Raw genomic sequence first — 27,750 nt, 5'->3', positions numbered from 1 at the left:
GGCATCTGACTTCATCTCAGGTCATGATCTCAGGGTCCTAGGACTGAACCCTGTGTTGGGCATCTCACTCAATGGGAAGTTTGCTGGTCTCTCTCCTCCCATCCTCCTCCTGCTTGGGCTTTCTCTCTCTCTCTCTCAAATAAATAAATAAAATCTTAAAAAAAAATTCTGACAGGGGTGCCTAGGTGGCTCAATTAGTTAAGCATCTGACTCTTGGTCTCAGCTCAGGTCTTGATCTCAGGGTTGTGAGTTCAAGCCCCATGTTGAGCTCCATACTGTGTGTGAAGTTTACTTTAAAAAAAAAAAACAGTGTTTGTATTTCCACTTTTCCATGGTTTTTGTTAGAACAAACCTTGAAAGAAACGCAGTTTCCCTCTCATGACTTCCTCTACGTTTCTTGTCAAAGGATTCCTCAAGGAAGCTTGAAGGTTGGATGAACATGTGGTTTGCCTTCTTTTTTTCTAATGCTCTTTGATCAATGTTCTTCACATCCCTGTGGGGAAATCACAAGGGCACATACAGAAAAATACTTAAGAGTCAGCATGACCTTTTCACTCCTTTTTTTCATATGTAAAGAGAAACAAATATTTACAAACTGATTCATTCAAGAGCAACTGACTAAAACAGAGAGATGACTACATAGCAGAAACAGTCTGGAGCCTGTGTTGTGTGCTAGGGGTCATATCAGTCCTTGGGGACACAGAGAGGAAGAGGACATGGTCCCTGAATTCAGGGAACATATATTCAAATTAGGAGGACAGGAGAAGAAATCAACAATCTAAAAGAAAGCTGAATTGGAAGGCAAGCTGATTTCAAGTTGGGGATCTGTTGCTTACTGTGTGCCTTTAGGCAAATTACTTAACTTCTCCCCGCCAGTGTGGAGAGAAGATAATAGAATCTAGTGTAGGGGTGCCTGGGTGGCACAGTCGGTTAAGCATCTGCCTTCAGCTCAGATCATGATCCTGGGGTCCTGGGATGGAACCTTGCAGTGGGCTCCATGCTCAGTGGGGAGTCTGCTTCTCCCTCTGCCCCTCCCTCTGCTCGTGCTTTCTCCCTCTCTCTCTCTTTCTGTCAAATTAATTACAAACCTTTGTTAAAAAAATATTTTAAAAAATAGAACCTAGGGTTGTAGTGAGGTCTGGGTTACCATAGGTCAAGTGCTTAGCTCAGCGTCTGGTACACAATAAACAAAGGAAGTGCTTGAGAGATGCCAGCTGCTGTTGCTGGTGTTCTAGATGGTTTTCACTGGAGTGTGTTCAGATAAGCATGGGGTACACAACGGAAATGCCAAATTGGGTGATACACTGGCTGACTTTTGAAATGTGAGTAGACATTTGATGAAGAAGCAGGTTATGGGCACTCAAGGTAGGCAAAATAACAATAAAAATGTATTTGTGTGAATTAAGATTCTGTCATAGACTTCTCTATTTATGGAGGATAGATGTTGAAAGACTGATATTAAAAAATAGCATTGATCTTGGCCTAAACTGAGGTAGGGAAGCTGAAGGGACTATTTTATTTATTTTAAAGATTTTATTTATTTATTTCAGAGAGAGAAAGAGCATGAGTGGGGGGAGGGGCAGAAGAAGAGACAGACTCCCCACTGAGCATGGGGTCTAACATTAGCTCCATCCTAGGACCCTGAGACCATGACCTAAACTGAAGTCACATGCTCAACTGACTGAGCCACCCAGGCTCCCCTATTTTTTTTTTTTAAACCAGAACGTTTATTTTGACTAATCGTTGAAATCCTTAAGATGAACTGGATGCTGCAACAGCTGCCCTCTTGGGCTTAGGTGTCGTTCCTTCACAGAATCCATGCCTGAACCTGTGGTATACAATTTTTAGGTGCCTCATTCGACTGTCCCAGTGGTATTCCGTCTTTTAGCCTTGGCACTCCAATTATACTTTCTCTTCCGCTTGGCAGGGTAGCCACACTTGCTGCAGGTGGACTTCTTTTTTTTTTTTTTTTTGCAGGTGGACTTCTGAAGGTGGTAGGCCTTAGAGCCACAGCGGCGGCACAATGTGTGCGTCTTATTGTGACGCTTTCCAAACGATGACGTCCCCTTCGTCATCTTGTTTCCACGGCAGACCCCCCAGGGTCCCCTACTTTTAAGATTTTAAAAGTTAATTGATTGATTGGAGAGTGAAAGAGAGAGACAGAGTAAGCATGCATACAAGTAGGGGGAGGAGTAGAGAGAGATAGAGACAAGCAGACTCCGTGCTGAGGGCAGAGCCCAACACAGACCTTGATCCTACAACCTGAGATCACAATCTGATGGACACTCAACCGACTCACCACCCAGGTGCCCCTGAAGGGACTCCATTTTAGAAAGGCTCTATCTCTGCTGTTTTTCTACTAGGCCCCATTTCAGAATAAGTCAAAAAAGCTATGTTCCCACTTTGAGGGGGAAGCAAGAAAGTTAATCCTTCTCTAAATTTTGCCCAGGGGCTGCAAACACCTAATAATGTCTAAGAACCAGATTTCAAACAAGTTCCAGGCTGACACTGGCATCAATACCCCTACCTGGGGTTTGACCTACAGCCCCCCGGAGAAGATGGCCGCCCCAGCGGTGTCCGGGCTGTCCCGGCAGGTGCGGTGCTTTAGCACGTCTGTGGTCAGGCCGTTTTCCAAGCTTGTGAGGCCACCTGTTCAGATACATGGTATCGAAGGTCGCTATGCCACTGCTCTTTATTCTGCTGCATCGAAACAGAATAAACTGGAACAAGTAGAAAAGGAATTGTTGAGAGTAGCACAAATCTTGAAGGAACCTAAAATGGCTGCTTCCATTATGAATCCCTACATAAAGCGTTCCGTGAAAGTGAAAAGCCTAAATGACATGACAGCAAAAGAGAGGTTCTCTCCTATCACATCCAACCTGATCAATTTGCTTGCTGAGAACGGTCGCTTGAACAATACCCCTGGAGTCATTTCTGCCTTTTCCACCATGATGAGTGTGCACCGTGGAGAAGTGCCATGCACAGTGACCACCGCGTCTCCTTTGGATGAAGCCACTCTTACTGAACTAAAAACGGTCCTGAAGAGCTTCCTAAGCAAAGGCCAAGTATTAAAATTGGAAGTTAAGGTTGATCCATCAATCATGGGGGGAATGATTGTCCGTATTGGAGAGAAATATGCTGATATGTCTGCAGGAACCAAGATTCAGAAGCTGAGCAGGGCCATGCGGGAGGTTTTCTGAAAGTATTGATTATCTGTCAGTGAAAACTCCTAAAACTTGGAGCAACAATAAAATGCTTCCTGAACAGAAAAAAAAAAAAAAATACCCCTACTTTCGGTAATTGATGGAATAATGCCTGTTGGGCAGCCCAGGTGGCTCAGCGGTTTAGCGCCGCCTTCAGCCCCAGGGCCTGATCCTGGAGACCCAGGATCGAGTCCCACATCAGACTCCTTGCATGGAGCCTGCTTCTCCCTCTGCCTGTGTGTCTGCCTCTCTCTCTATCTCTGTCTCTCATGAATAAATAAATAAAATCTTTAAAAAAAATGCCTGTTGCTCACCTGGCACTTACCTCTGGTTGGGCCCTACTTTCGACTCCTAAAGAAACAAGTACCCTAGACCCCTTTCCAGTGTAAACTCCCTAACCCCAGGCACTGACAAGACTCATTCTCCTTTGCTTTCCAAGTCTCCCAAACGTTCTGTCTACTATTCTCGACCCATCATTTATACTATTCAATTAATTCTGTTTTCACTTTCTCTGGCTTACATTTGATTTCTATCCTGTGTGAAGCCAAGGACCCTCTTGGCCGTGTTGGGGGACTCTCCTCGGTCCTTAGACTCAACCTGCCTGTATCAAAACCAATGGCTATTCCAACAATGGGCATTTTTCCCAAGTCAAAGGAAGAAATTCGGTTGACACAACATTCTTACTTTTGGGATCTTCTGCCACAACTTTTTCTTACCCCTGGGGAGCCTGCTTGTGGTTGCGACGAAGAGGCAAAGAAGAGCAGCAAATTGCATTTGTCCTTGTTATGGTCGCATTTTCTTTCTTTTCTTTTCTTTTCTTTTCTTTTCTTTTCTTTTCTTTTCTTTTTTCTTTTCTTTTCTTCTTTCTTTTCTTTTTTAAAGATCTTATTTATTTATTTGAGAGAGAGAATGAGCAAGAGAGAACACAAGCATGGGGAGAGTCAGAGGGAGAGAGAGAAGAAGACTCTCAGCTGAGCAGAGACCTTGACACTGGGTTCCATCCCTGGTCCCTGGGATCATGACCTGAGCTGAAGGCAGATGCTTCATCCACTGAGCCACCCAGGCACCCCAGTGATCACATTTTCTTCTTTTTTTTTAAATTTTATTTATTCATGAGAGACACAGAGAGAGAGAGAGGCAGAGACACAGGCAGAGGGAGAAGCAGGCTCCCTGTGGGGAGCCCGATGTGGGACTCGATCCCAGGACCCCGGGATCACGACCTGAGCCAAAGGCAGACACTCACCCACTGAGCCACCCAGGTGCCCTCCAATGATCACATTTTCTAACAGAAAAAACACTGATGTAACTTATTTTCTATATTGTTATTTCTTGAGATATTGAAGTCTGCACATGCCTTAGACTCATATTTTCCACTAGAAAAAGCATCTTTAGTTTGTGACAGAATCATATTTTGAAATATCTCATAGAGTTCTGCAAAGAGGATTCTGAATTGGGAGTGCTCTGCCCCCAGATAAGTTTGAGGATCAGGGCTTTAGACTCGCATGTAAATGAAGTTCTCCAGCAGCCAGAACTTATTAGGTGTTTATGGCCCCGGGCCATCTCACTCAATGCATGATCCACCTGCAACGTGCAAGCTAGGCTCTTTCTCTATCTACAGCCGAGACTCTGGATTGCCTTTTCATTCTTTTTCTTTTCTTTTAATTACTTAATTACTTAATTAATTATTTGACACACACACAGAGAGAGAGAGAACAAGTAGGCAAAGCAGCAGGCAGAGGGAGAGGGAGAAGCAGGCTCCAGGCTGAGCAGGGTGCCTAATGCAGGACTCAATCATGGTCCTGGGATCATGACCTGAGCTGAAGAAGGTAGATACTTAACGAACTGAGCCACCCAAGTGCACTTTTTTTTTTTTTAATATATTTTTATTTATTCATGAGAGAGAGAGAGAGAGAGGCGCAGAGGCAGAGGGAGAAGCAGGCTCCATGTAGGGAGCCTGACATGGGACTCGATCCGGGGTACCCAGGATCACACCCTGGGCCAAAGATGGTGCTAAACCGCTGAGCTACCCGGGATGCCCCCTGGATTGCCTTTTCTAAGGGGGACTGCTCCAGGTCTCCCCAGCTGCAGACTTTCAACTCTGAGTCCTGTGCTGGTATCCAAGCCTCACACACACTAAGTGATTCATGAACGGAACGTCAGTCTAATTTCAAAGCCAGTGCTCCTAACTGATAGGCTCTATTTGGGAAATAAGTGGTAACTGAGGTCCCAAAAGAGTTCTAACCCTCCTAAAAGTAATATTCTATAGGGCATTTGCACCTTTTGTTTTTGTTATGGCCAAAGCTTCAAAAAATATACAGAACTAAAGAAAACTGCATAATCAACACCATTTACCCATTACCTAGCTTCAATAGTTACCAACACAAGGCTAATCTTGAATTATCCACTACTCCTTTTGCACCCCTACCATCCCCACCCCAAATGGGTGATTTTATTTTATTTTTTTTAAGATTTTATTTATTTATTCATGAGAGACAGAGAGAGAGAGAGAGGCAGAGACACAGGCAGAGGGAGAAGGAGGCTCAATGAAGGGAGCCCGGTGTGGGACTCGATCCCAGGATTCCAGATCAGGCCCTGGGCTGAAGGCGGCCCAAAACCGCTGAGCCACCCGCTGAGCCACCCGAGCTGCCCAAATGGGTGATTTTTAAAAGCAAATCCTAGATACCATGTCATTTCATCCATAAACACTTCATTAGATAACTCAGACATGACTCTTAAAAAATAAGGTAACTACAAAACCATTATAACATCTACAAAGAAAAACAATGCCCCAATATAGTGAGTTCCTTAATATGTTCCTTTGGAACACAGATACCAAAGAGTTCATACTCTAAATGCACAGCTCAATGAGTTTTCGTGTACTGAGCACACTCATGTAACCAGCACCAGATTAAGAAACAGAATACTGCCAGCTACCCAGGAGCCCCCTCATCCAAACCCTACTCAATCATACCCCGAGGGTAGTCCTGCCCTGATGTCTAATAGCACAGATGTGTGTTCTTTTTTTAAGATATATTTGAGAAAGAGAGTACGTGTGAGCATATGCAGGGGGTCAGAGGAGAGGCAGAGAGAGAGAGAGAGAGAGAGAGAGAGAGAGAGAGAGAATCTCAAGCAGACTCCCCACTGAGGGTGGAGCCCAACATAAGGCCCCATCCCAGTATACTTAGATCATGAGCTGAGCCAAAAACAAGAGTCAACTTAACTGACTGAGCTACCCAGGTGCCCCTAATAACACAGATGTGTTTTAAGGCCACCATTTTCTTTTGTAAACAAAATTCTGAGAATCAATTTATTAACAGAAGGCATGCTGAGCTTCTTGATTATGCCTTATCCAACAAAAAGTGAAAATATCGGGGCAGCCCTGGTGGCACAGCGGTTTAGCGCCACCTGCAGCCCAGGGTGTGATCCTGGAGACCCGGAATCGAGTCCTGCATCGGGCTTCCTGCATGGAGCCTGCTTCTCCCTCTGCCTATGTCTCTGCCTCTCTCTCGCTCTCTCTGACTGAATAAATATATCTTAAAAAAAAAAGAAAATATTTAGCAATGAGATTGCTAACACATAATTACAAAGTTTTTACTGACCTATAATACCTATACTATAATTCACCTAATAAGGATGCCTGTATTAAACAAGGATATCCTTATATATTTCTGAAGCACATATGCTGTAGACTTAATCTTGAATAAATTTAATATTAGCCCTAAATTATTTTTGCCTTGCTAATGCCATAGCTATGTATAACTATGGGGGCTAAGTTCTCGCCAATGGAATGAAAAATGGAAGGTTTATTTGTGACTAACAGGAGGAATGCATTTCTTTGGACTCATCTTCCCTTCTATTGGCTGGAATATAGACCTGATGGCTGGAGCCTGAGCACTAAGAGGCTAAATCATGGGCAAAGGATTATGGAGAAATAAGACAAAAGGGGCTTGGGTCCCTGAGACTGTGACCTGCCATATCTCCTGAACAACTTTTTAAATAAAAAATAGATTTGCTTATTCTATTTTTTTAAGATTTTTATTTATTTATTCATGAGAGACATAGAGAGGCAGAGACATAGGGAGAGGGAGAGGCTCCCCGGTGGGGAGCCTAATGTGGGACTTGATCCCAGGACCCTGGGATCACGACCTGAGCCAAAGACAGACGCTCAACCACTGAGCCACCCAGGTGCCCTTGCATCTTGTTTTAGCTACTATTTTGAGTTCTGTCACTTGAAGCTAAACCTAATTCTAAGTGATAGAATTACTTACTATGGGCTTGATCCTATAAATAGACTTTATGTGCCTTATTTTACTTGATCAGAACAATTCTCCAAAGTAGGAAATACTATCTATCTTCATTTAACCAACAAAGGAATGGAAGCTCCGCCATATATGTTACTGGTCCCATGTCACAGAGCTAGTAAGTAAAAAATCCTAAGCCTCCACCATTCCAAGGATCCCACCTTCAAGGACTGTTAACAACTATTGGGAGAGACAGACATCACAAAATATATGCAACAGGTAACACCTGGTGCATAGAAGTCGCTGAAAATATTTGTTGGAACAATGAGTGAAATATAGAAGAAACAAAGCATAATGAACTATAGAAACAGATACAAAAACACAGAACCCTAAAGAGCAGTTCCTATGGGGGCACCTGGGTGGCTCAGTTGGTTAAGCATCTACCTTCAGCTCAGGTCATGATCTCAGGGTCCTGGGATAGAGCCCTGTGTCAAGCTCCCTGCTCAGTGGAGAGTCTGCTTCTCCCCTAGCCCAGCCCCTCCCCTCACTCGTGTTCTCTCTCCCTCTCAAGTAAATAAAAATTAAAAAAAAAAAAAAAAAAAGAATGGGTCCTCCCCCTTCCCCAGTCCTGACCATCACCTGCATCTCTCCAATCCTTCCCCCTTCACACAGGCTTGGGTCTCCCACTTTACACTGAAACAGCCTTGTTACTCACCATCCAATCTTGCCTTTTTTGGTGCCAAATTTTGCTCCTTCTGCTTCCTAGCAATCTCAGTCACCATGGGGAGCCATACCTTCTCCCTAATGCTCCAGGCTCCAGTGTGTGACTTCAGGCCTGTGAAGACCGCTCTCTACCAAATCACCAAATCTGTCTCAGCCCCATGAGTCTGCATCTGGCACCCCAACTGCTAATCACTGCTTCCCCAAGCCCTTTCTTCCCTCAGCATCAGGATTGGTGCACCTTTACATACAGGCTCTTCTTTCCCTGTGGCCACTCCTCTCCTCAGCCCCATATTTTGCCCTCCATACATATGTGGTGGCTCTCTAAGGTTCTGTCCTTGACCTTGGCTTCTGTAAAATGGGGATAAACAGCTGTGCCTCTTACACACACTATTTCATATCCTGATTTTTTTTTGTCCGATAATATGTCATGACCATTCTTCCTTATAAAAGAAGACTACTAAAAAAAAAAAAGACTACTAGATCAACATGACCATTTTTCTTCACTGCAGAGTTTGCACATATGATACCTTGTTAACCAATCACCTTTTGATGAACATTTAGGCTGAAATGCATTTTTGTGGTACTGCTGCTCAACAGGCTTTTATGTGTGTATCATAATTTGGGAATAACTCAGCTGTATCACTTTGTAAAACAAAGTTACCTATGTGCTTATTGTTTTCTTTCTCTCCTATGATGGCAGATATTGGACCAAAAAAACAAAAAACAAAAAACCCCCAGCAATCCCCCCTTTTTCCATTGATAACCAAATCCAGTGTTATTTTGGGTAATGAAATTCCACTCTGGTCTAGGCATGGAAATCTCATTTTTCTTTGCCAAATATTTCCTAAGCTTCTTTTGCAGCCAGGATATCCACATGAGAATATTATCAAGCAGAGAAGACATGAGGGGGAGATAAGGAGCAAAAGAAGGCAAGTTCTTCTTTATAGAGAAAAGTGTCAGCTGATAAATGCAGAAGGGATGGTGGAAGTAGAAAGTCAGGTACAACCCTGAATAAAATAATTGATTCAGGCAAAGACCATCAATGATGCTAAAACCACTGGGTGAAGGTTTGGGGAGAGCAGGTCGTTCAGTCTCAAAGAATCACAGCACTTGGGACACTGGGTGGCTCAGCAGTTGAGCATCTGCCTTTGGCTCAGGGCATGATCCCGGAGACTCCGGGATCGAGTCCCACATTGGGCTTCCTGCATGGAGCTTGCTTCTTCCTCTGCCTGAGTCTCTGCCTCTCTCATGAATAAATAAAATCTTAAAAAAAAAAAAAAAAAAAGAAAGAAAAGAAAGAGTCATACCACTTATTACAGACTAACTATGTAAAACAGGAATCTTACAGTGGAGAGGTCTGGAAGAAACCATCTATCTGGCTGAGCTGGCTGACCGGACACTGAGCATCTCCTGATGCAGTGTGGTGAGCATATACAACATCATCTATGAGGTATTCTCAGTGAAAAGATCTTCCCTGAATCCTCTCAAGCATCTAGTATATCCCCAATGTCCAGTTTAAAAGAAATACAGGGCATTTTGGAATAAGTTAAATGATACTCTGAAGAAATAATCAGAAAAATCCAGAATGTGGCTTGAGCTTTTCAAAAAAGTCTGTCATAAAAAAATTAATAATGTAATAATTGATTCAGGGAATAACAAGAAAGGTGGGGGCAGGGCACTGGTATAGATGAAAAGGCACCAAAGAGATACAACAACATTTTCTATACAAAATAGAATTCCCAATCCTTTTTTTTTAAAGGCTTAAAACGTATTTTAATAAGTTGATGCTGCATTACTGCTCCATTTCTCAGAAAAACTCCAAGGATATCAGGGACAAATCCAACATGGTACAGCAATAAAAAAAAATGCACAGCATAACTACCTAAGATTGGCAAGGCTAAGAGCTACTGCCTGGCCTTCAGCATACAGCAGCCCTGTTCCCAAGATTGTACTAGGCCTATCAAGAAAAGCTGTGAACAAAAAAAAAAACAAAAACAAAAACAAAAAACAGAAAAGAAAAGCTGTGAACAGCATCATAGACATAAAAGGGCCATTCCTGGGTTGTCCTTACCAGGTCCCTAAAAGATGGAGGCAACTTAACACAAGATTTTTTAAAGATACACTAAAATGAAAATCTCTAAGAGAAAGGTCTTCCTTAGGACATGAAGTGGGGGGGATCCCTGGGTGGCTCAGTGGTTTAGCGCCTGCCTTTGGCCCAGGGTGCGATCCTGGAGTCCCAGGATCGAGTCCCGTGTCGGGCTCCCAGCATGGAGCCTGCTTCTCCCTCCTCCTGTGTCTCTGCCTCTCTCTCTCTCTCTATGTCTATCATAAATAAATAAATCTTAAAAAAAAAAGGACCTGAAGGGGTTAATATACGGGATATAACAGAATCATATGTATGTTGTCTGTGGCCTCTGTGGACATTTGCCTGAATTCCCACCTGTGAGTGAATGGAATGGGGTTAAAGTAATTGGGGGATGTTTGTTTTTGTGATGTATGTGGCAGTGTCTATGGGGTTGGAGGATTTAAGAATGAGAAAGCATGGGATCCCTGGGTGGCTCAGCGGTTTATCGCCTGCCTTTGGCCCAGGACGTGATTCTGGAGTCCCAGGATCGAGTCCCGAGTCAGGCTCCCTGCGTGGAGCCTGCTTTTCCCTCTGCTCTCGCTCCCTCTATGTCTCTCATGAATAAATAAATAAAATCTTAAAAAAAAAAAAAAAAAGAATGAGAAAGCAAAAAGAACAGGATGGACAAGAATGGAATGATCAAGATTAATGGGGCTCTAACTGTATCCATTTTGCCATGGTTCCACCCCCCCCAAGACCCTCAACAATCACATGAGGCTTCAGGAATGCACCACACAGAATCAATTAGTTAAACAATATACCACACAGACCTAATTTGTTAACTGTTGCCCCTTCCTTGCCCTCAGCCTCCAGTAAACTCCCTCAGAGTAGTACAGGCAAGGACGACTTAACTATTGGGAGGAATCCCTAACACTTTTCCAGGCCAGAATTCTGGGTAGTCCAAAAAGGGTCCTTCTTTTAAGGGTTTTTGGGAAACTAGACATTCAAATTTTTATTAGTATCGGCGACGTTTGTTTGGAGCAAATTCAGCTCCAGAAGCTGCACGGTTGAATGCAGGAGGGGTTCTACCAATTGCCCCAATTTCTTCCATTGTAGCAGCCTGGCCAAAGCGTTCAGTTGTTGGTGGGGTCAATCCCAAGGTTCCATCTGGCATTGTAGTGGCAGGTCCTGGAGGAGCTGGGCTACCAGCTGGCACTGGAGCAGGGGGCATGGCACCTCTGTTGTTTATGCCCATAGCACCTTCCATAGCCATCTGGCCCATCCGTATCTCCTGTTCTCTCGCATCAGGGAATGTTCCCTTGAATCCTTCCTGCTGTCGCTGCATCATTTCTTCCTGTTGCCGCCGCATCTCTTCCCTTCAGCGCCTGCATGACTCCTCCTGCCTGAGCTGCAGTTGCTTTCGTTTTTGCACTTCTTGGTTGTGCAGCTTTTCCATCCTCCTAAGTTCTTCTTGACGCCTCATCAAATCCTGTCTCATTAGCATGACCTGGTGCTCATGGCAAGCAGCCTCCATCTCCATCTCCAGCTTCTCAAGAGCTTCCTTGATGTTGTGGTCCACTTGGTCCTGCTGCTGCTTCTCCATCTCAAATCAGTGCCTTCCAGCGCATGGCATACTCATACTCCAAGGAGCCAGGCTGTGCAAATCTGGGTGGTTGCTCTTGCTAATTGTGAAATTGCTGGTTCTTTATAACCAGTTTCTCTGGAAAGAAAAACTATATCCGCTCTGGAAGTCCCTCTTCATCATCCATCTGGTCCATGGGCTCCACAGTCACAGGCCGAGGAAATGTGGTTAGCAGGAAGGAGCCTTCACTGCACCTGTCCAGAGCTTTCCAAGCAGCCGGCTTCCCTGAGAATTCAACAATGCCTTTTCCTGAGGGCCTTCCTCGATCATCCACGATGACTACAACCCTCTCCACCTGGCCAAACATGGAAAAGGCTTCCTCCAGCAGTTCATTGGAAACATACTGAGGAAGGTTTTGGACCGTGAGGGATGCAGGCAAAGCACACACGCAGCTGCTTTCCACAAAGTGGCATGTTGCCCAATTCTACTTTGGCAATTTCCGCTAAGGTTCATGTTTCCAAGTGGATAAAACCAAAGCCTTTATCCTTATGAATGAAGACTTTGCCTGCTTTCCCATATTTCTCAAATAGTTTCCTCATCTCCTCGGCAGTGATATCAGGAGGAAGATTGCCCACAAAGAGCCAGCTACGTTGGGTGAAGGTCTTCTCTCCTGGTTTTCTAAAATTCTTCAGGTCAATAGTCAAGCCTTCATTTTGGCTGCTGACTTGTTGCCCATTTGCAGGTATTGGTGGCGGTGGTGGCTGCTGCTGTTGGTGCTGCTGCTGCTGCTTCCTTGGAGTATGGTTTTGCTTCTCCAAGTTAAAGGTTTTATTGCTCTGCATTTTTGCACCCCACTACCAACTGTTCTCTCCTCAGAGTAATGGCGACTTAGAATTCCCAATCTTTGATTGGATCCTGGAGCAGCAGCAAGGAAAACCAAAAAAAGATATTTTGGGGAAAAATGGGGAAATTTGAATTTGACCTAATTACCAGAGAGAGAAATGGCAAAATGTAAATAATTGGTAAACACAGTGAGGTCATATGGTGTTCACTGCACTATCCTTTCAACATTTCTGGCAGGTCTGAAAATTTTCTAAATAAAATAAAAATATTGAAAAAGTCAGAAGGCATAGGAAAATATCCATAATATGCTGCTAAGTAGGAAAACAAAGTCTAAAAACCAGATTAAAGTCTAAAACCCAGATACTCCTTTATGGGCCCAGGAGAAAAGACTGGAAGGATTTATAGGATTTTTAAAAGAAAGATCTATTCTCTGTTATTCTGGAATTTACATTCTGACCACAAGAAAGCTGAATGTGCTTGAGATAGTCCCAGGGCTAGGCCTCCAATTAAAAATTGTCACATGCAGGGGCGCCTGGGTGGCACAGTCAGTTAAGTGTCTACTTCTTGGTTTTGCTCAGGTTGTGAGATTGAGCTCCAGGTTGGGCTCCACGCTCAGCAGGGAGTCTGCTCCAGATTCTCGCCCTCTCCCTCTGTACCTCCCATTCTTACTCCTGCTCTTTCTCAAAATAAAATAAATACATCTTTAAAATGCATTTAAAAAAGAAATTGTCTTGTGCAGAGGTGCTTGGCTGGCTTGGTCAGTGGAATATACAACTCTTGTTCCTGGGGTTGTGAGTTTGAGGTATACAGATTACTTAAAAATAAAATCTTTTTTAAAAATTGTCTTTTACACTGAATAAATGTGTCTTTTTTAAAATATGCTGTGTAAAGTTAGTCTACTCTGAAGCCATCTTGGTAAACTACCCCAACAGTGTGAAGTTAGAATTCCTTCAGGGTGATGCCAGGTTCCATTCGAAATTTATTTGCAACCTGCTTGGGCACAGAAGCCATTGTCTCCACAAACCTTGGTGTGGTTGAACTGACAGTTAATGTGTTGTGACCTGGAGTTCACCATTAAAAGGGTCACCCAAGCAAAGTCCTGGAGTTTATTTGGTTATTATGATTGTTGGCACATCCTATGCAATATATCTAAATTGAATTATGGTATCAGATAAAATTATAGATGGGATTAAAGCTTGTGTATCATCCATTATCATGTGTAATCAATAAACGATTTAATATTCTCTTGAAAAAAAATTGTCTTTTAATCATCACATGCAACAAGACAGATGCTCAAACAATGCCCCTTCCCTAAAACCCTTAAGTACCTGAGGAAGTTTTCTTGCAGTCCCTTTAGGTACTCATCAAAATATTTCCATTCATTCCAGTGGAGTCGGTTCAGTTGGTGGAAGTTTTCCTTCCGCTTCTTCATGTTACTCAGGGTCAGGTCGATGACCTCGGCATAGGTCAGGACAGATTCAGTGGCATCTGCCGTCAAGGAAGACCCCACACTGTCAGTTGGTATTGACTCTGAGCATTACCAGCAGGATGGTGTCCTACATGGAGAGGGGGGTGAGATGCCAGAGTGGGGGAAATGACCTGTTTCTCCACCGGATCACTGAAATCTGAGCAGGAAATGACTCCTGCTCTCTGACCATGGCCTACTCGGGAAGGCAAGGAGCTATCCTCCCCTATGGCCAGGCCATTCTTGGTCTTTTGACAAAGCCCTTCTCTCCTCCGGCTGATGGAAGGGCTAGGAAATGCTTTTTTCAGACTGCCTAAAGTTCTCACTCTGTATGGTAACAGGTGGGAAATACTTAGTGTGGGAAACAGTTCATAATGTATAGAATTGTCATATCACTGTGCCGTACACCTGAAACTAATATAAGTCAACTATACTTCAGTAAAAAACAAAATGAATAAACACAGTTCTTACTCTATTAATTATCACTGTGGTGAAGAGGAAGGGATTCCAACTTTCAGTCCCAAGACCTCATTCCCAATATTATGTTTGTATGTTAAAAAATCTTCTGTGCCTTCCCCACCCTCTCTACCCCTTCGGGATGGGTCAGAATCTCAGGAGTGGGATTTCAGTCAAGATATGTCATCCTCTACATTTCTATTTTCTTCTCTGTAAAATAGGAATAGTAATTCCTGCCTTAGATGATGTTAATAATAATTATGAGTTATTATTTATTTAGAACCAGCCATATGCTATTTAATCCTGGCTGTAATGCTATTGGTTTGGTATACTTACCCTTATTCTATTTTATTTCAAGATTCTATTTATTTATTTATTTGAGAGAGAGAGAGGAAGAGAGAGAGAGCAGGGGGGAGAAGGATAAATAGAATCCACACTGAGCATGGAGCCTGAAGTGAGGCTCAATCCCATGACCCTGAGATCATGACCTGAGCCAAAACCAAGAGTTGGACACTTTAACCAACTGCACCACACAGGTGCCCCTAATTCTCCTTACTTTAGGAAGGAAATAAAAGATATAGAGCTCAGAGGTTAAGCTGTGCACAGATCTTAAGGCCAGTGGATTATGGAGCTGGGCTGTATATCCCCAACCCAGGCTCCTTCTACTACACTACACTGTCCACAGAGCAGTGAGGTGATCCATGAGAAAGTGCTTTATAGATAATAAAGTTATCTTTATTATCTATAGATATTAATATCTATATAGATATTATCTATAGATAATAAAGCTATTATTCTCTGCATATAGACTTATAAATAACTTGGGGATATGAGCTCTACAGGGCAAGTGCTACCTAGCTCATTCTGAAAGCTCCTCCTGATGGGGAGCTATGTGCAGACAGGTAATGTTTCAAGCACTTGTTACCTGTTGGGCTCTATCCCAAGCCTTTATTGCTATTGTGCCTGTACTCTGCATAACAGCCCTAGAAGGCAGGTGTTGTTATCCCATTTTATAGATTAAAAAAATGAGGCTCAGAGAGAGGCTGAAACTTGTCCAAGATTACTTAGCTGGTCAACAATTGAGTTGGTTCTTGAGTTCAGGTTGACTTGATTCCACATTTTGACCCCCTACAGTAAAGTGCTAGGACTCAGGACACCAACATGTCACATCTATTTTCTTAAGATCTGAGTTGGTTACCAAATCTTTAAGATAAATGACAACAGGGCCAGAGATTTGCTGGAGGGTCTAGAGGAGGGGTATATATGTGTGTGAAGAGAATGTTAGAAGAAACACACACCTAGAACTCAAATCCTGATTGATACATATTCTGGGGTCAGGGAACATCTGGGAAGCATTACTGAGCTGCAAAGCATGTTCAAGTACCTACTTAGCCTTCACCCTGGTACATAGGAAGAGGTTGTGCACCCAGGGAAATCTGACTTGCTCAAGGTTCAATGTGGCCAGTTCATGAGGCAGACTTGGAACTAAAATGAGCAAGATTCTGATCCTTAGGCTCATATCAATGGCTACCCTTTATGGGCATATACTATGTGCCAGGCACTTGTGCTAAAGGCTGGGTGCCTCTCTACACCCTTGCTTCTGGAAGGAGGAAACAGAACTCTGGAGCAATATGTGCCCTGCCCGTGGTGGAAAGGATATGGGATGCTCTTGGTTTTTTCCCTCCTGACTATCAACACGTCTTTGCCATGCTGCTGTAGACTGGCGTAGTTCTGGAGGAAGTGCACAATCAGAGGGCTCTTCCCATAAATGTTGAAGAAGTTTGAAGTCAGCTCAGGGCTTTTGCAGGCTGGGTAAGACTGAGTAGGAAAGAGTGAAAAAAATGATATATTGTCATTTTTACTGCACGTGTTAAGAAATGTAAAGGTACCAATGTTCTTTGTCCAATAACTACAATTTTAGGATGCTATCCTAAGGAAATTCCCCAAATTATTTTTTAAAAAGATTTTATTTATTTATTCATGAGACACACACACACACACACACACACACACACACACCGAGGCAGAGACATAGGCAGAGGGAGACGCAGGCTCCATGCAGGAAGCCAGATGTGGGACTCGATCCCAGGACTCCAGGATCACACCCTGAGCCAAAGGCAGATGCTCAACCGCTGAGCCACCCAGGTGTCCTGAAATTACCCAAATCAAACAAAAATGATTTAAGTACTAAGATGCTTGCAACAGATATATATATATATATATATATATATATATATATATATATATATATATAGCAAAAGGTTAGAATAACCTGAGTGTTCAAGAAAATATTGATATTTCTGTCCCAAGGAATAGTTATGCCGCTATTAAAATGTTTATAAAGAATTGGTCTTAAGAAACTGCTTCAGATATAATGGATTAAAAAATTGAGATGTGAAATCGGGTAGAGAGCATTATATACTTTCTATGAAATAAACCAGTTTTAAAAAAAAGATAGGAGACTGGGAGCTTAGTTACCAAAATGTTTTTTTCTTTTTAATTAGTTACCAAAATGTTAATGATTCATTCAGCAAATATTTATTGGGTCATTACCATGGATATATACTGTTCTGGTTGCTAGAGATTGAGCTGAGAAAATGACAAATTCCAGCCCCCATGGAGCTTGCATTACAATTGAGACACAGACAATAAAGGAATAATAATAAATAAAGGAATAACTTGACATTATGGAAAATAGGTGCTTTAGATAAGAATCAAACAGGACAAGGGGTAGAGGATGGTGGGAAGAGAGACTGGAGAGGAGAGGAATCTTTTCCATAAGGTGGTCAGGGAGGGCCCTGAGGAGATAGGAATGAGGATCTTTTCTAAGTGTGATGGAAGCCACTGGAAGGTTTGAGCTGGGGTTCAACATAATTGGATTAATTTTTCTACTGCTCCCTTTGACTGAGGTGTAAAGAAAGCCCTGCTGTGGGTGAAAGCTGCTGAGAGGAGTGGTTAAGGGGTCTCTGTTGGGGATGACGTGTATTGGGCTGGGACTGAGCCAAATAGTTGCAGAGAGGGGTGAGAAGGATGGCATTTGCAATATGCTGTGAAAGCAGAATTGGCAGGATTTGCTGGAGAAGAGAAGTCAAGGATGACTCTAAAGTGTAGGTATTAGTAGCTTCAGGTGGGAGGATCGGGGGAGGGACAGGTTAGTGGGGTGGGAAAATCAAAAAGTCTGCTGTAAAAAAAAAAAAAAAAAGTCTGCTGTAGGGCACCTGGGTGGCTCAGTGATTGAATGTCTGCCTTTGGCTCATGTCATGATCCCAGGATCCTGGGATCAACTCCTGCATTGGGCTCCCCTCAGGAAGCCTGCTTCTCCCTCTGCCTGTGTTTCTCTCTCTATCTCTCTTTCTCTGTCTCTCATGAATAAATAAATAAAATCTAAAAAAAACTCTGGTTTGGACACGCTATATTTGAGAGGAAGTATCTCAGGAAAGAATGGGCTGGGGCCAAGAGTGATTTGTTTTCCTTGCTTATATTCCTCTGCCTTTTCCCAAAAATGTGAATAATGATTATGTACTATCTTTGCATTTAAAGAAATAATACATTTTAATTAATTTATTTATTTATTGATTTTTTAAAAGATTATTTATTTATTTATTCATGGGAGACACAGAGAGAGAGAGAGAGGCAGAGACACAGGCAGAGGGAGGAGCAGGCTCCATGCAGGGAGCCCAACATTGGACTCGATCCCAGGTCTCCAGGATCACGCCCTGGGCTGAAGGCGGCACTAAACCGCTGAGCCACCCAGGCGTCCCAATACATTTTATTTTAAAGAAGCATATATAATTTAACTCAAAAAGTCAGCCTCGTGAATAAGAGCTGTGACAACATCTGAGCGCACTATTCTCTAGTACTTTCCATTTTAATTGCTTCATGAGTTTGTTTTTTTTCTATTTATAGTATGGTCTCCTAATGTCATCACTTTGACACGTTAGGCCAGATAATACTTTGTGATGGGAGCTGTCCTGTATATAGTAGGATGCTGAGCGGCATCTCTGGTCTCTAGAAGCTGGTAGGACTCTAACTTCTTCTTCAGTTGTGATGACCTGAAAGGTGTCCAGGCATAGCCAAGTCTCCTACGGGGCAAACCTGTCCCCAGTGGCGAATTACTATTTGACAGCAAGATCCCACTGTGATCACAGAAACCTGAGACTAGTAAGGAACCAACAGATCATTTGGCCCAACGATTCCTAAAACCCTAAAAACCTACTGCCAAATCAGGGACTCATCTGTGTTTACTGGTCTCCCAGCAAAATGAGGGCAACGAGGAAAAAAAAATATTGCAATAAATCTGACATAAAGTAAGCTTATTTACTTTAAGATCTTTCTTTTATTCTGGGATTATCTTTTCTACTTTTTTGTATTAATGACTTTTCTTCTATGAAATCACGGTGATGGTAGATAGCAGTTATTTTGCTTTAATGAAATTATTTAGTTAAAAAACTTTTTTTTTCAAAGTCCAGAGAATTCTAAAGTGAATCCAAGATCCATCCTCCTTTCCTGACAGGTCCCAATTCTTGTGCCTGTCCTCTACTGCATTTGTGTTTAAGGGGACTTGAAGTCAAAAGTCTTGCTCTTCCGTGAGGGCCACTGGAAGGGTCCTCAAAGGCCTTCACAGCTCTGCCAGAGCCTGCCTCTCACCTATCCAGTTAGAGCCAGGGCACAGTCAAAGCTTGGTCAGTCAAAGCTCCTGCTCCTGGGATTTTGAGTCTTGAGTGAGGTAAAACATAGATTGAAAAATATGGGAGTTCACCCATATATTTTTTTTTAAAGATTTTATTTATTTATTCATAGAGACACAGAGAAAGAGAGGCAGAGACACAGGCAGAGGGAGAAGCAGGCTCCAAGCAGGGAGCCCGACGCAGAACTTGATCCCGGATCTCCGGAATCAGGCCCTGGGCCGAAGGCGGCACTAAACCATTGAGCCATCCAGGCTGCCCGGGTTCACCCATTTCAGACACGTCACCTTGAAGAGATAGTTCAAGGGTTGAAACTATCATGATTGGTAGTTGGACTGGTCCTTGGACTCAATTTCAGACTTTCTAGCTACTCAATATTCTTCCAGTTTTTGCTCAAGTTGGCCAAGGACAGGTTTTTGTTACTTAGAAGCAAATAATTCCAACTAATATACCTCCTTTCAATAACACTCTCAACAGGTAACTGTCCATTTTTGGTTCCCTAACTTTGGAAACAAGGAACACACTACCTTCAGCATGTTGGTAAGCATCGGATTTCTCCTCACAGGTGGGAGGGAGAGGAAGGCTCTTGGATACAGGGACCTGGGGATAGTTGTGGGAAGGGCTGGCTCCTAGCCACAGCACTGGGCAAAGGCTGGGCAGTATGCAAGATGAGAAGTTCTGAAGCATCAGATCCAAGGGGCAGGAGGAAAGCAGAGTAGGAACTAGAGTGAAGCATTGGCATCAGAGACCTGGCAAGAGGAATGAGTTGGTTTGAGAGCCAGTGCTGGAACAAGACCAAGAGACAGTGTGCCGCAGAGACAGAGGGTAAAGCTAGTTTTAAATGACAACTTGGACCCTTAGAAGTTCTTTCTTACCTTAGATAAAAATCTGACTCTGTAATTCCAACCCATCTTCTTCCAGAACCATGTGTAACAGACTAGTCCTTAAAATATTGGAGGAGAGCTCTTGATCTCCTCTATGTCTTGTCTTCTCCAATCTAAACATCCTTAGTGCTTTTAATAACTCCTGCACAGACTCCAACCAGCTCCCTCCCTCTGCATGTACGTTAAATGAAATGTTCTGAACTGGGACTGTCCTCTTTCTCATTCTGGGCCAACAGAACTTCCTTTTTTAGAAGTTGGTTTTTTTGTTTGTTTTTTGACACTTAGAGAACATTTTTCTGCTATCTCTGAGGATGAAAGCCTCTATTATTACTTTTTTTTTACAAAATAAATTCATGTTCACTGTGAAAATTTCATATAATATTTTAAAAAGGCATAAAGTAAGAGCTAAAAGTCTCCCTCATTCCCATTTGTATCCCTAAGAATAAATACTATTAACACTTTTCTGGGTATCCTTCCAAACCTTCTGGTAGGCACATACCAATCTTATACCAGAAATATATTTCAAAAATAAAAATGGAATCATACTCTATACAATGTCTTATTACTTTTCCACTCACCAGTATCTAAATGCATTACCTGTAACATTCTCTTGATTTATGAACTATAAACCTTGTCAACTAACTTCTTATAAAAGTTATAAATCTGTCTCACTGGAACCATATATGTTGTCTACCTTGGATTTGGCTGCCTCTACCCTTTGTAACTCCTATATAAACATAAATTCCCCAACTGAATAATGTTGACCCATGGGTAGGGACATCTCTATGCCCTTATTCAACAGAAGTTATAGAAGATGAGAACTTCTACCCTCGGCAACTTAAAAGATTTAAAGGTCAACATTTTTTTTTTTTAAGATTTTATTTATTTATTCATGAGAGGCACAGAGAGAGAGAGAGAGGCAGAGACACGGGCAGAGAGAGAAGCAGGCTCCATGCAGGGAGCCTGATGTGGGACTTAATCCCCGGCCTCCAGGATCATGCCCCGGGCTGAAGGCAGGCACTAAACCACTGAGCCATCCAGGGATCCCCAAAGGTCAACATTGTTCAGGGGGGAAAATGATGAGGAGAACAATGGGAAGAGAAATGTAGATAAAATTCAATTTCCTTATCACTTGCAGCCCCCTGATAAAATACCTGAGAAAAGCAGTGTGTGACATTCCTCAAGGAACTCACCTTAATGTTGATGTTTTGTAAGAGACTAAAAATCAAAGACCTCTAGGATTCTCTAAGTCTTCTTTAACATGCAGAAACCCCTTTTAGAGACTTCTGTTACTTCTACCATCTCCCCCACAAAACTTAAAAGTATATGAGTCACTCTTCACAATCGCAGTTCAGCTCCTTCTGCCCACAGATTCTGTGCCCATGCTATAATAAAAGTGCACCTTAAAAAAATAAAATAAAAAAATAAAACAAAGAAACCTCTCATTGTTTTTAATAGCAGCAATATCCATATTATAGGCATTTCACAATTTACCTTCTGATCTACAGAAATTTAAGTTTTCTTCCCTTTTTTTCCAGTCCAGATTAATGTAAAGGATGGTCATGTATGAACCTTTCTACAGGATAGATTATCCGAAATGGAATTGTTGGGTCATAGGTGTATATGTTTAAATGTTTTAAGGGGACACTCTAAATCATGATAAAACATCTAAAAAGTACTAGTAAATATATTTTTTAAGATTTTAAAAAAATTTTTTATTTGAGGGCAGCCTGGGTAGCTCAGCAGTTTGGCACCTGCCTTCGGCCCAGGGTGTGATCCTGGAGTCCCACGTCGGACTCCCTGCATGGAGCCTGCTTCTCTCTCTCTGCCTCTCTCTCTGCCTGTGTCTCTGTCTCTCTCTCTCTGTATATCTCATTAATAAATAAATAAAATCTTTAAAAAATAAAATAAAATTTTTTGTTTGAGAGAGAGAGAAAGCAAGAGCAAGAGCAAGAACAAGGGAAGGGGCAGAGGGAGAGGGAGAAGCAGGCTCTTCGCTGAGCAGGGAGCCCAAGGCAGGGCTCCAACCCAGGATCCTGGGATCATAACTTGAGCCGAAGGCAGATGTATAACAGAGTAGCCACCCAGCACCCTGCTAGTAAATATATTTTAAATTCTTCTCAATGAATGGAGGAGCTTGCAAGAAAGTAAGGAAAATCCTTTGAGGTCTAGGGAACTGAGGGAGTGCTGAAGTTGGATGTCCAGATTAAGAACAACTTCAAAGGAAGGTGAAATGAGAGTTCTTTCCTTGTTCCTGGTGTTAAGCCAAAGGCTCTACTGTTCACTGTTCTGCAGGCTTTTGATACTAATGTCTCTATCTAGTTCCCAAGGTCCTCTTCCATTCCTGGTGTAGTGGATGTAATAAAATGGTCTTAGCTGATACCAGAATTTACCATGGGGAGGGTGATGTAGAAAATGTTGGGTTTCGGAGCCTACAGCCAAGAATGAATTCTTGAGACATCTTCGGGGCAAAAAGGTAGTTTTATTAAAGCATGGGGACAGGACCTGTGAGCAGAAAGAGCTGCACTGGGGTTGTGAGGAGCGGCCCATTACATACTTTCAAGTTGTAAGAGGGTTAGGGAGAGCGTAAGTCTCTAAGGAATTTTGGAAGCAAGATTTCCAGGACCTTGAGGGAGCTAACTATTGTTGGGGAAAGATCATTAATTGCTGTCTAATAAACCCTTAGTCATGAGACCCTTCAGATGTATATCAGTGGGTCATATGCTTGGGGGATGATTCCTAACATATATAGTAAAACCCAAGTCATGAGATCCTTCAAATGTATCCCAGTAATGTTTGCAGTATGATTGCCAACATGTATTTTAGGGGGTAGAGAAAAAGGAAGTTTTCAAATAAATTTTTATATGTTAAAGTAGTCTTACGGGATCCTGGGGGTCAGACCAAGATTGCCTTTTGCCGTTAGCAAAGTGTCAATGTTGAGGTAGCTGAACTCCCAGAGGAAGGTCTCTCTGTCTAAAGGACTTGTCAGTGGGCTAAAGGCAGTAGGGAAATTTAGTTTTGTTCTTTTGCCTTGGTTTCCCACATCAAGGGGACTGTCCTTGCTCAGGAACACACAGCAATTAGCACTTGGTGAGAAGCTTAGTGTCAAAGGCAGAGTGAGGGCTATACTGCTTTGCCTCAGAAATGAGCAGGAGTTGGGGATGGGAGAAAGAGAAGAGAGTAAAGTGGAGAGGGCTTGGGAGGGGGTCTAACTGGTGGATAACTATAGATAAGATAACTTATAACTTGTAAGAAGGGTAATTCACACATACAAAAAAAGAAGAGTAACTCACATCACTGTTCTCAGTGCCACTGTGATAGGGTTTCCCCTCTTCCTACCTCTATCAACAAAGTAATACCTTCTATCGACACAACACACATAACAGGCCTGTGTGGACAATTTTTTCCCCTCAAAAATGAGGGGAAGAGGTGAGTTCCATATTTGGGCTGATGTTGTATGCGAAGAGCATATCCAAGACAAAAGGGGAGCTCAGTGCCAGAAAAAACATAAGCCCCCAGAGTTCACAGACAAATGGGGAGAGGATTGGGCTTCAAACAAATCATATAGCAAATGCCTGAGCAATCTCAAGCTAAATTCAAAGGAGCAGGGATCCCTGGGTGGCTCAGGGGTTTGGTGCCTGCCTTTGGCCCAGGGCGCAATCCTGGAGTCCCGGGATTGAGTCCCGCGTCGGGCTCCCTGTGTGGAGCCTGTCTCTGCCTCTCTCTCTCTCTCTGTCTATCATGAATAAATAAATAAATCTTAAAAAAATAAGAATAAAAAAAATAAAACTTTAAAATAAATAAATAAATTCAAAGGAGCAGAGTGACTCCTGGTGATATCTGATTATGTGAGTAAAGTTTTTGCATTGTGAATAGGTGATGATATAAAAATATTGTGGAAAAAATTGGGAGAATAGGGACGCCTGGGTAGCTCAGCAGTTAAGTGTATGCCTTTGGCTCAGGGTGTGATCCCAGTTCAGGGATAGAGTCCCACATCAGGCTCCCTGATGGGGAGGAGCCTGCTTGTCTTTCTGCCTCTCTGTGTCTTTCATGAATAAATAAATAAAATCTTTAAAAAAAAAATTGGGGGAATATTTCATACATCTTAGAGTGGTAAAGATCTTTCATAGTAAGAAATGAAATCAAGAAGCCGTAAAAGAGAAGACCAATAAGAATGACTATAGAAGATTACAATTTTCTCACATAAAACACCATAATTAAAGTAAAAAGATTAAACAGTAAATGTTTTTGGCCATGCCTGGGGGCTCAGTGTTTGAGCCTTTGGCTCAGAGTGTGATCCTGGGATCAAGTCCCGCATCGGGCTCCCTGCATAGAGCCTGCTTCTCCCTCTGCCTGTGTCTCTGGCTCTCTCTCTCTCTCTCTCTCTCTCTGTGTCTCTCGTGAATAAATAAATAAAATCTTTAAAAAAATAGTAAACGCTTTTGCCAAACATATGACGAAGAATTGAGCATCTACAAATGAATAATAAGCCAAAGACTGAGAACCTTAATCTCAGAAGTAGAAATATTTCTACTTAGAAAAAAACCCCAAAAGACTCAGGCATTTCACAGAAATAGAACGTCCAAAGGATTACAAATATAGAAAAACAGGGGTGCTTGGATAGCTCAGTCAGTTAAACCTCTGCCTGCCTTTGGCTCTGGTTGTGATATCAGGGTTCTGGGATCTAGCCCCAGGCCCCAATGGGGTCCCTGCTCAGTTTTCCTTCTCCCTCTGCCCTTCCCCTCTACTTGTGCTCACTCTCTCTCCCTTAAATAAATAAAATCTTTAAACAAAATTAGGGGGCAGCCCGGGTGGCTCAGCGGTTTAGCGCCGCCTTCAGCTCAGGGCCTGATCCTGGAGACCCAGGATCGAGTCCCATGTCAGGCTCCCTGCATAGAGCCTGCTTCTCCCTCTGCCTGTGTCTGTGCCTCTCTCTCTCTCTCTGTCTCTCATAAATAAATAAATAAAATCTTAAAAATAAAAAAATAAACAAAATTAGGCCACTTCACTCATAATTAAAGCATTAATACCGAAACAATTAAAAAGTACCATTTCCCCTTCATGAGAACAGCAACAAACAATTTGATGATGCACGACATTGGCAAAGGTACCTGGAAGGTCTCTTGTAGGTTGCTGGTGGGAATATAAATTGGCACAACTTCATTGCAGAGCAATTTAAGATGTACTATGATTTAGTAATTCCACTTCCAGGAGTGTTTCTACATGTGCACTTGAGCCCAGAAACACATAAACACTAAGATGTTCAAGGCAGCAGTATTTGTTTTTTGAAGGATTTTATTTATTTATTTATTTATTTATTTATTTATTTATCTATTTATCTATTTATTTATTTATTTACGAGAGACACAGAGAGAGAGAGAGAGAGGGAGGCAGAGATACAGGCAAAGGGAGAAGCAGGCTCCATACAGGGAGCCCAACACGGGACTCGATCACGGGTCTCCAGGATCACACCCTGGGCCAAAGGCGGCGCTAACTGCTGAGCACCCGGGCTGCCCAAGGCAGCAGTATTTGTAATAGCAAAGACTGGAAGCACTTACATGCCTACTGATGGGAAAATGGTTAACGAACTATGAAAACACAGGCATAAGTAAACATGAGAACAGAGTGTGATGGCTCTCCAGGTGCTCTCATACGGAACATTACACAAGATATACTGATGTCAGTATAGAGTCTAATTTAGAGCATAGAACCTGGACTCAAACTGCTCAAGTCAAAAATCCTGGCTCTATGATGACAACTCAACAACAAAAATAAAAACAACTCAGTCTAAAAATGGGCAACAGATTTGAATAAACATTTCTCCAAAGAAGTACACAATGGCCAATGAACACATGAAAAGATACTCAATATCACTAGTCATTAGAGAAATAGAAGTCAACATCACAATGAAGTAGTTCTGGACGCCAACGAGGATAACTATCATGAGAGAATGGAAAAGAAAAGAAGTATTGGCAAGGGTATGGAGAAATTGAAACCCTCACATGTTGGTGAGAATGTAAAATGGTGCAGTTGCTGTGGGAAAATTTGGCATTTCCTCAAAAAGTGTGACACAGAGTTACCATAGGACCCAATAATGCCACTCCTGGCTGTATATCTAAGAGGACAGAAAACATATGTGCCCACACAAACTTGTACATGAATGCTCATGGAAACAGCATTATTCATAATAGCCAAAAGATGGAAACAACCCAAATGTCCATCAACTGGTGAATGGATAAACAAAATGTGATCTATTCATATATGGAATGTTATTCAGCCATAAAAAGAAATGAAATACCAACAGATGCCACTACATGGATAAACCTTGAAAACATTATGCTAAGTGAAAGAAATCAGTTATAGAAGGCCACATATTGTATGATTCTATTTATATGAAATGTCCAGAATAGGCAAATCCATACAGACAGAGAAGTAGATTGGTGGCTTGCAGAGGCTTGGGGAGAGGGGACCGTGGAGTGACTACTAATGAGTATGCAGTTTCTTTTGGGGGGCAATACAAATGTTCTGGAATTAGATAGTGGTGATGATTGCAAAGCCTTGTGAAAAAATGAAAAATGACTAAATTGTACATTAAAATGAAGAATTTTATGGTATGCAAATTGTGTCTTAAAAATCTTGGCTCTGCCACCTACTAGTTATTTGGCTTTAAGCAAGATAATATTCCTGAGCCTTAGTTTCCTTATCTATAAAATGAGGATAATAAAAGAAGATTGAATGAGTCAATGTAGGGGCACCTGGGTGGCTCAGTGGTTGAGCGTTTGCCTTTGGCTCAGGTCATGATCCCGGGGTCCTAGGATAGAGTCCCACATCGGGTTCCCCACAGGGAGCCTGCTTCTCCCTCTTCCTGTGTCTCTGCCTCTCTCTCTCTCTCTCTGTGACTATCATAAATAAATAAAAATTATTTATTTATTTATTTATTATTATTATTATTTATTTATTTTATTAAAAATTATTTATTTGTTTATTTATTATTTACTTAATTAATTAAAATTATTTATTTATGATAGTCACAGAGAGAGAGAGAGAGGCAGAGACACAGGCAGAGGGAGAAGCAGGCTCCATGCACCGGGAGCCCGACGTGGGATTCGATCCCGGGTCTCCAGGATCGTGCCCTGGGCCAAAGGCAGGCGCCAAACTGCTGCGCCACCCAGGGATCCCAATAAAAAAAAAAAAAAAAAAAAAACATTTAAAAGGTTTATATTCCTTGATATCCATCAGACATTTCTAGAAGGATGTATGGGAAAACAGTGTTGGCCTGTTGGTACAGGGCATAGGGCCTGGCATGGAAGAGAAATTTACTTTTTATTACATATCCTTTAATATTGTTTGATTTTACCATGGGCACAGATTATCTTCTCAATAAAAACTATGGTATTAAAAAAAAATAGAATGGGCAACTGATTACATCAATGCTGTACCTCTTCAAGGGGTGGAATCACATGTTAGCTCCTCAGTCAAGAGTGGCCAGTGGGCCCCCATAAATAGCTCGCTGAGCCAACTTTCCTCTGGCAATTCCCTTCTGCTTGTCTCTGCCAGGCCATTGGCTCTCAGCTACATTCCATTCCTATTAAAATCTGCCACC

The 27,750-nt window shown here is 42.3% G+C and overlaps 1 protein-coding gene and 3 pseudogenes across 18 annotated transcripts in view; 1 reads left to right on the top strand and 3 right to left on the bottom strand.

Moving 5' to 3' along the window:
- FAM227A (family with sequence similarity 227 member A) overlaps positions 1 to 27,750 on the bottom strand; it is a 97,117-nt gene that overhangs the window by 16,827 nt on the left and 52,540 nt on the right. For all 18 annotated transcript variants that reach the window (XR_013389087.1, XR_013389086.1, XR_013389088.1 and 15 more), the window contains 3 exons: positions 16,240 to 16,396; positions 13,986 to 14,139; positions 353 to 493 (listed from right to left, as the gene is read on the bottom strand). Coding sequence is in view for 14 of the 18 variants with exons in the window: in XM_077914514.1 (XP_077770640.1) it covers positions 353 to 493; positions 13,986 to 14,139; positions 16,240 to 16,396 (452 nt within the window). In the remaining 4 variants the exon portion in view is untranslated. The remainder of the gene's footprint in view (positions 1 to 352; positions 494 to 13,985; positions 14,140 to 16,239; positions 16,397 to 27,750) is intronic.
- Positions 1,704 to 2,285, bottom strand: LOC144323721 (large ribosomal subunit protein eL37-like; annotated as a pseudogene).
- LOC144323717 (ATP synthase peripheral stalk subunit OSCP, mitochondrial pseudogene) lies at positions 2,454 to 3,282 on the top strand (annotated as a pseudogene).
- On the bottom strand, positions 10,998 to 13,953 carry LOC144323713 (non-POU domain-containing octamer-binding protein pseudogene; annotated as a pseudogene).

The sequence above is a fragment of the Canis aureus genome, chromosome 11, assembly GCF_053574225.1.
Source record: "Canis aureus isolate CA01 chromosome 11, VMU_Caureus_v.1.0, whole genome shotgun sequence".
Classification (NCBI taxonomy): Eukaryota; Metazoa; Chordata; class Mammalia; order Carnivora; family Canidae; genus Canis; species Canis aureus.
The sequence above is the reverse complement of the archived record's forward strand: the minus strand, read 5'-3'. Positions and strand labels throughout refer to the sequence as shown.